The sequence below is a fragment of the Myotis myotis genome, unplaced genomic scaffold, assembly GCF_014108235.1.
Source record: "Myotis myotis isolate mMyoMyo1 unplaced genomic scaffold, mMyoMyo1.p scaffold_m19_p_15, whole genome shotgun sequence".
NCBI classification, from domain to species: Eukaryota; Metazoa; Chordata; class Mammalia; order Chiroptera; family Vespertilionidae; genus Myotis; species Myotis myotis.
The window spans coordinates 15,665,709-15,677,078 of NW_023416319.1; the positions used below are offsets into that span (position 1 = coordinate 15,665,709).

The window sequence follows — 11,370 nt, forward strand, 5'->3', positions numbered from 1 at the left end:
ACTTATAGTATGGCAGTCAAAACAAAAATTCAGTAGAGAATGGGAAGTTAAAGTTGAGACTCTCCCAGAAGGTAGGATATAAACAAATACATGTACATGCCAGAAAAAAGGTAAGAAAATTCAAGAATTCACCCATGAAGTCCAACATCATATTAAAAGGCATTTAAAAAAAAAAAAAAAGGTAAGTTTTTATTTTATTTATTTATTTTTGTTAATCTTCACTCAAGGATATTTTTCCATGGATTTTTAGGGACAGTGGAAGAGAGAAGGAAAGACAGAGAAACACTGATGTGAGAGAAACACATCGATTGGTTGCCTCCTACACAAGCCCTGACCAGGGCCTGGGCTGGGGAGGAGCCCACAACCAAGGTACATGCCCTTGGCCGGCGGAATCGAACTGGGGACCCTTTGGTCCGCAGGCTGACACTCTATCCACTGAGCAAAACTGGCTAGGGCAAGTTTATATTTTAAAACAAACAAAAACAAGATCTGATAAAGGATTAGTATCCAGAATATAGAAAGGATACTTACAATCTAACAATAAAAAGACAACCTAATTTTAAAATGGGCAAAAAATTTTTGAATAGCTATTTCTCTGAAGATATACAAATGGCCAATAAGCACACACATGACAAGAAGCTCAACATCACTAACAATTAGAAATGCATATTAAAATCACAATGAGATACCCTTTCACATGCATAGGATGGCTATAATAAAAAGGATAATAATGAGTGTTTATGAGAATACGGAGCAATCAGAACTTCAACTAATGAATGCATAAATAAGTAGAACAACAAATTGATGTTTCTCTCTCTAAATTAAAAAAAAAAACCACACAACACAATAATACAAGAAACTTTCCCAGAGCTGAAGGATCTACATTTCTGGATTATATGAGTCCAGCACAAATTAATGAACAGTGAACCACACCAAAGCACATTATCATAACATTTTAAAACAAAAGGAATAAAGACAAGATTTAAACAGACACACATACAAACAGAAATTAAAATAACATCAGGCTATTCGATAGCAATAGAAGCCAGTTGACGATGGGAATAATGCTTTAAAATTCTGAGTTATTTTTGACCTAGAATTCTAAACCCTCCTTTACTACCAATCACATGTGAGAGTAGAATAAAGATTTCAGATATAGTAAGTGTGCAGAAAAGAGTTAACATAGCAGGCTTGCGATTATTGTCCTTAGAAAAGCCTGCTTCCAATGTTAGCCCTTGGCTGGTGACTTGAAAATGAGATTTCAGAAAGGTGCCCACTCACCACTCCCAGAACTGAGTACCTAGCGTAGGCTCAATGTACCTACACTGTTCATGTAAACAATATGGTTTATACTAAACACTCACATTCCTTATAAGACCCTGGAATTTTGGTACATGCCAGGCAGAGGGTACCTACATGACCAACCTCAATTAAAAGCCCTCAGGCACTAAATCTCTAAGAAGCATCGTTGGTAGACAACATTGCACATGCGTTATCATAACTTGTTGCCAGAGGAATTAAATACATCCTTTGTGACTCCACTAGAAGACTCTTGAAAGCTTGTGCCTTGTTTCTTCCAGACTTCATTCCATAGGACTTTTTTCCCTTTGCTGATTTTTCTTTGCCTCCTTTCACTATAATAAATCATAGCCATGAGTACCACTACCTGTTGAGTCCCAGGAATCTTCCTAGTGAACAATTGAACTTAGGAGTGGTCTTGGGGATCCCTGACATACTAGGTTAAGAAATTAACTTTCGCCGAAACCGGTTTGACTCAGTGGATAGAGTGTAGGCCTGTGGACTGAAAGGTCCCAGGTTCGATTCCGGTCAAGGGCATGTACCTGGGTTGCGGGCACATCCCCGGTGGGGGATGTGCAGGAGGCAGCTGATCGATGTCTCTCTCTCATTGATGTTTCTGACTCTCTATCTCTCTCCCTTCCTCTCTGTAAAAAATCAATAAAATATATTAAAAAAAAAAAAAAAAAGAAATTAACTTTCTATGTACCTTTCCAAAAATACTTCTGGAGAATGTGTCATACAAAAATGAGGGAGTAAACCAAAAAAGGGAATACATGGAATCAAAGAAGATTCCAAAACCCGAGAGAAGGGGGAAGGATCCAGGAAGACAATAAAGAGAAGTCCTAGGATACCAGCTATGTGGGGCCCTACATAGCAACCAGTCCAGATTGGAGCAGGATGACAGCAAAAGGGGGTCCTAGTGGGGAAAAAAGTACCTATGAGATTATCTAGAGTTTGAAAACATGGAAAATTGTAATGAGAGAGAAATAACTATAAGGTGTATGAAGAAATAGTGATAGTTCTGAAGAGAATTTAGCAAATGACAAAAACGAAGCTAATTATCAACTCCAGGAAAAACCTATTCCACAAATAGCCATAATACATTGCCATATTCAGGGGTCGGCAAACTCATTAGTCAACAGAGCCAAATATCAACAATACAACAACTGAAATTTCTTTTGAGAGCCAAATTTTTTAAACTTAAACTATATAGGTAGGTACACTGTTATTAACTTAATTAGGGTACTCCTAGGGCTTAGGAAGAGCCACACTCAAGGGGCCAAAGAGCCGCATGTGGCTCACGAGCCTCAGTTTGCTGACCATGGGCCTAGTTCAACAGTAAACAACATTTACACAGTCATAATAATTTAAATACTGAATAATGATTTAAACAAATTTTTAATATATCTCTGTTGGGAAGTTGGGGTAGGGGAAAGGAAAATTAAGAGACAAAACTTCATCTACCTTGAGAAGAAGTTAAAACTCAATGCCTACACTGGTAAACCAAGAGATATCAACAGAAGCTTATTATTTAGTAATATGGAGGCAAATTTCAAAAGAGAAGGTAAAAGAGTTATTAAAGATGAGTTTAGAAAGGATGAGATAGTTCATTGTTAAGTCTTTTAATATCATTTGACTTTTTTAATCAGCACACATATTATCATGTCAACATGTGGCACTGGCTACATCCCCCGTGTGTAATAGCAATATGTGATCAGTGGCTACCCTACTGAACAGCACAATTTTAGATTATGTGCATTTACTACTTTAATAAAAGTTATCTTTTTCAAAGTAGTAGTGACAATAAATGACTTACCTTCTGTACCTGGGCTTTGACCACCAGTCCAGGGAGCAAGTTATTAAGGGTCCAGCCTTGCTCCTCAGCAGCAATGGCAGCAGAAACTTCTGAATGACCAACAGACAGACTAACCACTCCTCCGCTGCCTTTCACCTCTTTAATGACGCAGTGCAGGTACTGGCCCACCTTCAGCTTGGCGCCTGTAAGCCCGGCCCCAGCCCCCAAAGGAAAAATACCTTTATGAGAAGGACCTTTAACTTGGGTTCAAGCAATACCTGAGATAATCCGTGGCCTGCTTGCCCAGTTACAATCTAATACTCCCCATAGTCCCAATCTCTAAGGGACCAACTTATAAGAAGAGAGTGAAGTGAACCTAATTGACCTGGAAATTGATCACAGAAATATGAAAATTTTAAAAAGGCAGTAGAGTGCTGGTTGAGGCCTTGGAGTCCCAAATTTCAGTGGAATCTTCTAGGTGAGAAACAGTAAAAGTGGCCCATCAGATCTTAGTGAAACCCTGCCACTCCTTGGACCTTCACACGTATTCCCCTTTCTGTTGGTTAAAATTAACCACTGATCTTAGCAAAGCCTTCAGGGTCACCATTCTGTAATTTACTCATCAAAGTGGCATTTAAACAGTATACTCTCCACATACCCCACCCACTACCATGCACTGGCCCCTCTTCTTCCCCTTACCTTTGTTCTTCTGTCTGATATACTCCTGGGCTTTTTGCAGTGGCAGGAAAGCTCTGGCCCCACCAACACCAATGTCCACTAGGTAGCCATGGTCTTCTAGACTAGACACAGTGCCTGTGAGCAACTGGAGGAAGAGAAAGCATTACCAAAAGTTCAAAAGTCAAAGGTAATGGGACACACAGCAAACATCCACTACAAAATGCATATGTTCCCATCCATCTCCACACTTTATCCCATATTCCCAACCCTCTTTTAACTTTAAACCTCATCCCACTAAAGGATAGAAGAGGGAAAGATATTAACTTTAATTCTCCAGGGCTGAAAGGGCTTTAGTTTCCAGACAATGAGGAGTGCTATACACAGCTGAGTAATGGAATGGCAGAGAGAAGTCTCTCCCCTGGAAAATTTTCAAAAGCTAGGAGACACAGGCCAGCAAGGTCACGCCCAGCGCTATGAATAATGAGAATACAGAACTACCATTCTAGCCGTCACCTTGTCCTTTCTAACCACCTCCAAGACAAAAAAAAAATCTCACCCACCTCCTTTATATTTCATGGGAAACAGTGTGGCATTCAAATCTGGCTCTGACACTTACTATTTGATTTTTGGTAAGTCACTTAAACCTTTCTCATTCCGTTTTCTCAAATATATAAGAGGGATACCTATCTGCCTCGCAGGATTCCTGAGAATTTCTTCAGATAAAGTGTCTAAAACTGCACCTGTCATACAGCAAGCTCTCAACACTTGTCAATTTCCTGAAACCTGGCTTAGTTTTACCACCCCCACCCCCACCTCCACCCCCCCGCCCACCGGCCTTTCTACCCACTGCTCAGGGCCTGAACCAAACTCCACTGCTTCTACCCAAACATTACAAGGTCATACTGATCTCCCCCTCTTAAGTACAAGAGTACTTAAATGAGTGTAGTTTATATGAGGGTCTGCTACCTACTGGACTTGGAGGCTCTGAACTAGGACTAATTGTTCCTGAATCTCTATAGGACTGAGAGATTCAGTGGTGGGCTATCCATTCGTACAGATGACAAATTGCTCTGTGCACCCTATCTCTTGCTCTTAGAAGCCCTCAAGCTTTCCCCACACAAATGCCATACGGCCTTCGAAGAACACTTAACCTACAAAGAAGTCTAGATAAGTAAGGCATTTCAAGGAACGCCTCTCACCATCAGCAAGTCCCCTTGAGGCTTTATTTTTGCTACCAGCAAATCTTTGACTTGCTTTCCCTTTCTCCCCTCCAAGGTAAGGCGATTAGGTTCAGGTCTTTAATTTCCAAAGCACCCTGGAGACCTTCCTCCCTGTGTGTAACACTTAAGCTGAAAGTAAAAGGTGGTCTAGACACTCCCCAGGAGACAAGGCAGGGCAGAGAGGAGGCACATCGCCAGCTCCTCTTCCGACCCGATACGTACCATGCCAGGCTTCAGGGCCTCCGCACTCAGCACTTTGTTGACATTTTGGGGGTTCAGAGACAGCTTGACACTTTTTTTGCCTTTCTCTGTGATGCCCAGACTGCTCACCACACATCTCACTAGCATCCCAGGAGAGAACAGTTCAGGCAAGCTGGCCAGGTCCTGCATAAAACAAATGAGAAAGCCCTAGTACATAGCCTTCCCCGGACCAAGAATCCACTGCCCAGCCCAGTGATTTCTTATCCTCAGACCCCAAACAACCCAAAAAGCGATGAAGACAGGCACCCCGTGCTCACAAAAGGAATATGGGTCTGTGGCCACGTCACAGTCTTGAATTTCAGCAGAAAACCTCCAAATATCTTATCAAAATGACCAGTCAAAAGAGGTGTCTACAAAGATCAAAGGGATGGTGGCCAGAGGGAAGGGGAGTGAAAGAGGGGTAAAAATGGTGAAGGGGAATATAGTCAATAGTATTGTGTAAGTTTGCACAGATGATTTTTAGAATTAGTGGGGTGATAACATTGTAAACTGTAAAAATGTCAAATCACTATATATTATATACCTGAAACCAATATAACTATTATAATACTGTATACCAAAAATCCTTCATTTAAAAGAAGTTGTCTATATTTACTATCTCCACTTCTTCATCTACTTGCTCTTCAGCTCACTACAATCTGCATCCCACCCACCCCTCTCACTCTATTACTTTCTCTCCCAATAAAATTACCAATGACTTCCATGTTGCTAAATCTAGCAGTCCATTTTGCAGTCCTTCTCTTATGTGACTTTTAAAAAGAATTTAACACTGGAGACTGCTCCTTCCTTCATTAAACGTTTCCTCCCTGGCTCCCAAGATCCTTTATGCATTGGTCTTCTCTATCTGTCTGGCACTCCTTCTGACAGCAAATCTCCTTTAATTCAGCAACTGAAATACAATATTTACTCCCGCCTCAGTCTTTAAGTCTCTTTTCACTGTATTTGCTCCCTCTAAGCAACTTCTTCCCCCTTCATAGTTTCAATTACCACTTATACAAAGAAGTCTCACACATTTTTGTTTCTGCTTCTCAAACTCAACATATCAAAAAGCAATTCATAATCATCTCTCACAATCCGGGACCCCTTTCACGATTTTTCTTTTTATCAATCCTTACCTGAGGAGATGTTTCTATTGACTTTAGAGAGATGGGAAAGGAGAGGGAGGGAGGGAGGGAGGGAGGGAGGGAGGGAGGGAGGGAGGGAGACATCAACGTGAGAGGGAAACATCAATTGTTTGCCTATATGCACCCTGAACAGGATGGAGCCCGCAACCTGGGTTTGACCTGACCAGGAATAGAACCTGAGACCTTTCGGTGTACGGGACAACACTCCTATGGAGCCATACCGGCCAGGGCCAGGATTTCTTATCTCAGAATATCACTGAGCATTGCTTTTACCTCCTCTATCCTCAGTAAACCCTGAAGCCAAGCTGCCATCAATCTCAGAGCCTGGACTACAGCAATAGCCTCCTAATTGGTCTCTAGGCAACTACTCATGCCTCTTCAATTTATTATTTATGCGGTGTACATGTCATCCACCCCAATTAAGACCTGTCAAGGGCTTGTCACTGATTCTAGAATTAAAAAACCAATCCTTAAGATGGTCTGGCCTTCACCCAGCTCTTCAGCCTCATCCTACACCACTCTCCCTTGCTGTCTCTGCTCCAGTCAATTCTCTCTGCTACATACCATACTCTTCCTGTTTAACTCCTTTCTTTATCTAGTACACCCTCATCCTTCAGACCTTAGCTCAAGCATCCCTTCCTCTGAGAAGTCTTCCAGGCTCCCTGGGCGAAGTCAAAATCCCTCATTAAAAAAAATTAAAAATTTCCTATTATAAACTGTCATGGCACCTGTACCTTTCCTTCTTAGCCCTCAATGAAGTTGTATTCTTGCATTTATTTGTATATCACTTATTTCCCTTACCTTTAGAGGTTCCTCTTGCTCCACCTGCTCATTCAGTTTTTTTGTGTAAGCATCACTGATTTCAGTTACTTGCACGAACCCCTGGAGGCCATTGGGGAGACTAATCACCAGTTCCAGTTCATTTACCTCTTTCACACACCCCAAAATCCGCATCCCCTCACACAGGGACTAGAAGAGAAAAAGCAAAATCAGTACAATAAGGAAGAGAACAATGAATGGGGATGTTAGGGACGGTCTGGTTTCTCGTCTCAACTCTAACATACAAAAGCTACAAGAGGTGCATATATGTATATGTCAATGCACTGAATTAAACATCGAACTGAGCACCATAAAAGGTCTAAGTTATACAACAGTGTTAACAGCACTAGGGTGCTAGAGTGCACTTTCACCTTTTACTTTATTTCAAGCCACCCAACCTCACCTGACAGGCAACGAAATGAAGGAAGCAGGCCGGGGGGATAATAGCTGTCTAGAATGTGTCAGCCGGGTCTAAAGCACCACTCTGCTCCATGGGACTACTGACATGAGGGAATGCAAGCTTATGTTGTCGGCACCTTTAAACTTTTACAAGAAGCCAGAAATCACATTTTTATGTGCAGTTTTTCAGTCGTCTAACATTGGCACCAAGTTAAACAATTTAAAAAAATATATATTACAGGACAAACAAAATATTTCTGGTAAGCTGAATCAGAATCGTTCCCTTCAGAATCATTTGATTTTCCTCCCTTTTATGACAACTAACATATATGTCAGTTACCTAAAAATTTAAGGAACATAAGACCACGTCACTTCTTTGAGATAGTCTCTCTATCTATGAAATGAAAGAATAGAATCAGAATGATAGCTAAATTTATTGCCAGTTCTAACCTACAAACCTATGAAAACACAAGTCCCATGAGGCTATCAGCGGATGAGCTAAAAAGCAAACAAACAAAACAATACATGATGCCAGGCATTAATTAAAAATAGAAGAAATGATGCTCAATTCTGAGCACGAAGGACATATACAAATTAAGCAACCCAGGTACTTTGTTTAAAATAAAACCAAACTTTAACAAACCTCAATACTAAGGATTTCAAACTTCTCTTCTATAGACTTGCTGCTTTCTCTCTTTTCAATTTTCAACTTTTTTGTTTTTGCTGGCCCTTTCTGGCTTTTTTTCCTTTTGATGGATTCTTCTTCAGTAGAAATCTAAAGGTAAAAAAAGACCCCCAAAGAATGAAAAGAAGCAATCCTGGCCTTTCCCTCCAATTACAGGTCATCTATCACCTTGCTCTGTTATTGCTCCACTCTACCCCACTCCTAAATATTCCTTTAATTCCTACTTCAATCCAAACTTTCCCATTTTGCCCCCAGTGCTCCCCTTGTCCAAAATCTGCCTGTCATGTTCCCAATGTTCTTCCTCCCTTGACTTAGGATAGACAGTGGGTCCCCCCAAATAAGGAGCAATTGGGAACAGTGTGTGAATGCAAAGTGGAGTCAGGAAGACCAAGTTAAACTTCCACCATAACAAGCTGTGTGGTTTCAGCTAAATTATATAAACTCTCTTAGCCTGGGTTCCTCTTCATAGAATGACGATCTTTATTTCATAGTATAATCTCTATTTCATAGTATCATTGGAAAGATTATATAAAATAAACATAAAGCCATACAATTAAATGTTAGATCCCTTCCCTCCAGCATTTAGAGCACAGATTACTGTAGGTGAAGACTGAATTCTAATGCAAATTCTGACCTTTATACCAGTACATGGCTGCAAGGACCCCACTCAAAAATACAATGATCAAATGCTCTCCCTCCATCCTTTATCAACACCACACAAAGTTCCTAAGAATAAGGAACAAGACCGCTGCAAACTCAAATACTAACTGACATGCTTCAAAAGATATAGTCTTGTGGTGGTACAGACTCTCTAACATGTTCAATTTACAAACACAGATTTCAAAAAGAAACAAATCTGAAAAACAACACAATTCTCAAACAGGGCTCATTCTTTACAAGAACACTACAGAGAAAGTGTTCAGTGACTCTCAAACAAGCATATCACTTACATCAAACAAGTTGTCTTGTTCAACTGACTGCTGGGGCGCTATCTCTGATTTGTGGGTCTTCCTTGTACCCCCACGGGGGAAGCTTTCTTCCATGGTTGCCATGGTTGGGTCTCCTGAAACAATGCAAAGAGTTACCGGGAGATGTAACCTGTTAAGATTGCTTAAAGGCTGTGATCAGCCGAAACCGGTTTGGCTCAGTGGATAGAGCGTCGGCCTGCAGACTGAAAGGTCCCAGGTTCGATTCAGGTCAAGGGCATGTACCTGGGTTGCGGGCATATCCCCAGTAGGAGATGTGCAGGAGGCAGCTGATCGATGTTTCTCTCTCATCGATGTTTCTAACTCTCTATCTCTCTCCCTTCCGCTCTGTAAAAAATCAATAAAATATATTTAAAAAAAAAAAAAAAAAAAAAAGGCTGTGATCAATGGGCAAGAGATGCGCCTTCTAGCACCGATGTGCTAGCCAGCATTCAGGACCAGGCCCCAGATAATATACAATTCATCTTTCCAAAGGTCTCTCCTTCAAAAATAAAAAATCCACACATTTTCTTCCAAGGAAAGAAATTATAAATTCAAGCCAAACCAGTTTGGCTCAGTGGATAGAGCATCGGCCTGCGGACTGAAAGGTCCCAGGTTCGATTCCAGTCAAGGGCATGTACCTTAGTTGCGGGCGCATCCCCGGTGGGGGATGTGCAGGAGGCAGCTGATCGATGTTTCTCTCTCATTGATGTTTTTAACTCTCTATCCCTCTCCCTTTCTCTCTGTAAAAAATCAATAAAAATATATTTAAAAAAAAAGAAATTATAAAGTCAATGTAGTAAATATCATTAAGCAGCTACAGTTAAGTCAGAAATACGCAAACAAATATAGAACCCCCTACCTTCAAAGAACATGAACACTTTTAAGAAAATGTGCGAACAATTTAAAATATAAATCAGATTATAAAAAACTATCATCAAAGAGGTAGGAAGTGATGAGGCACCAGTAAAGGAGGCAAGCATCCTAAAGAAGTGCTTTTGAACTAAATGTTAAAGAGGAATGGGAGTTTGACAGGTGGAAAGGGAAAAGCAGAAGGAATGTGAGAGAAAAGCATGAAAAAAGAAAGTCAATTATTTCATTTGAGCACCAGATACTTGTCAAACAATTGTTCAAAAGCCTGCTGTTCCCTTTCTATAAAGGACTGTTCAACTAGACCACAGGGAGAATAAAGCATAATAATTCACTGAGTCATTCTCAACCTTCCCAATGCCGTGACCCTTTAATACAGTTCCTCATGTTGTGGTGACCCCCAACCATAAAATTATTTTCGTTGCTACTTCATAACTGTAATGTTGCTACTGTTATGAATCGTAATGTAAATATCTGATATGCAGGATGTATTTTCATGGTTCGCGACCCACAGGTTGAGAACCGCTGGATTAGGCTTTTTCATGGAAGATCTTGAATTAGACAGGAGTAGTTAGAATAACTGCTAAAGTTAGAATAAACAGAACAGTTTGAATCAAGGAAAAAAAATCCACTGCAGACTACAGATTAAATAGGAAAACAAAACTGAGGGAGAGTAGGATTCAACTGCAGTTCAACTGGGACACCGTGAGAACCAGAACGAGGTGTGAGAACGGAAGTGGGAGGGACTGGTTCTGAGCGACTTGGGAATAAGAACCTAGAAAGGCTGGAGACAGTAGTGGACCGAGAGGAAGCCGAGGATCGGGGAAGGATGTTATGTTTCGTAGAAAAAGGAAAGTGCAGTCTAGTTTGCTGAGAACTGGACCCGTAATCTCATGTCGGTCCAGGGGAAACTAGAGCTTCAAAGAGATAAGCCATCGGGTGGCAAAGAAGGGGCTTATGATGTCACAGGGGCCCCTCGAGCTTCTGAGCCCGGCTCGGGTGGTAGAATCACTCATCCCGCACTGCGGGGCGCATGGCAGGCACCCGGGGGCCTTGCCCGGGGCCAGCCCTGGGAGCCACAAGGTTTCCTCCCTGGTAGCCTTTGCCCCCACTCACCAGCCTCGCGCCGACAGCCAGCCTCAACTTACGAGGCCGCGCCACTGTAGTCCCACGTGCGGAGGAGCCCCGGTACAGCCCAAGCACTGGCAGCTCTTCCGGAAGTGTGGGCGGGCTCAACGCCCTACTTCCGTTACTA

The 11,370-nt window shown here is 41.5% G+C and overlaps 1 protein-coding gene across 4 annotated transcripts in view; it reads right to left on the reverse strand.

Moving 5' to 3' along the window:
- The window catches only part of PDCD11 (programmed cell death 11), a 39,198-nt gene extending 27,840 nt beyond the window's left edge, over positions 1–11,358 (reverse strand). For 2 of the 4 annotated variants that reach the window (XM_036336094.1, XM_036336095.1), the window contains exons 1-7: positions 11,232–11,358; positions 9,231–9,343; positions 8,239–8,370; positions 7,179–7,346; positions 5,215–5,376; positions 3,794–3,917; positions 3,116–3,297 (exon numbers count right to left, since the gene is read on the reverse strand). In XM_036336094.1, coding sequence (XP_036191987.1) covers positions 3,116–3,297; positions 3,794–3,917; positions 5,215–5,376; positions 7,179–7,346; positions 8,239–8,370; positions 9,231–9,332 — 870 coding nt within the window. In that variant the 5' untranslated portion in view covers positions 9,333–9,343; positions 11,232–11,358. The remainder of the gene's footprint in view (positions 1–3,115; positions 3,298–3,793; positions 3,918–5,214; positions 5,377–7,178; positions 7,347–8,238; positions 8,371–9,230; positions 9,344–11,231) is intronic. The other 2 variants (XM_036336092.1, XM_036336091.1) reach the window with 1 other exon arrangement.
- Between the last annotated feature and the right edge of the window lie 12 nt (positions 11,359–11,370).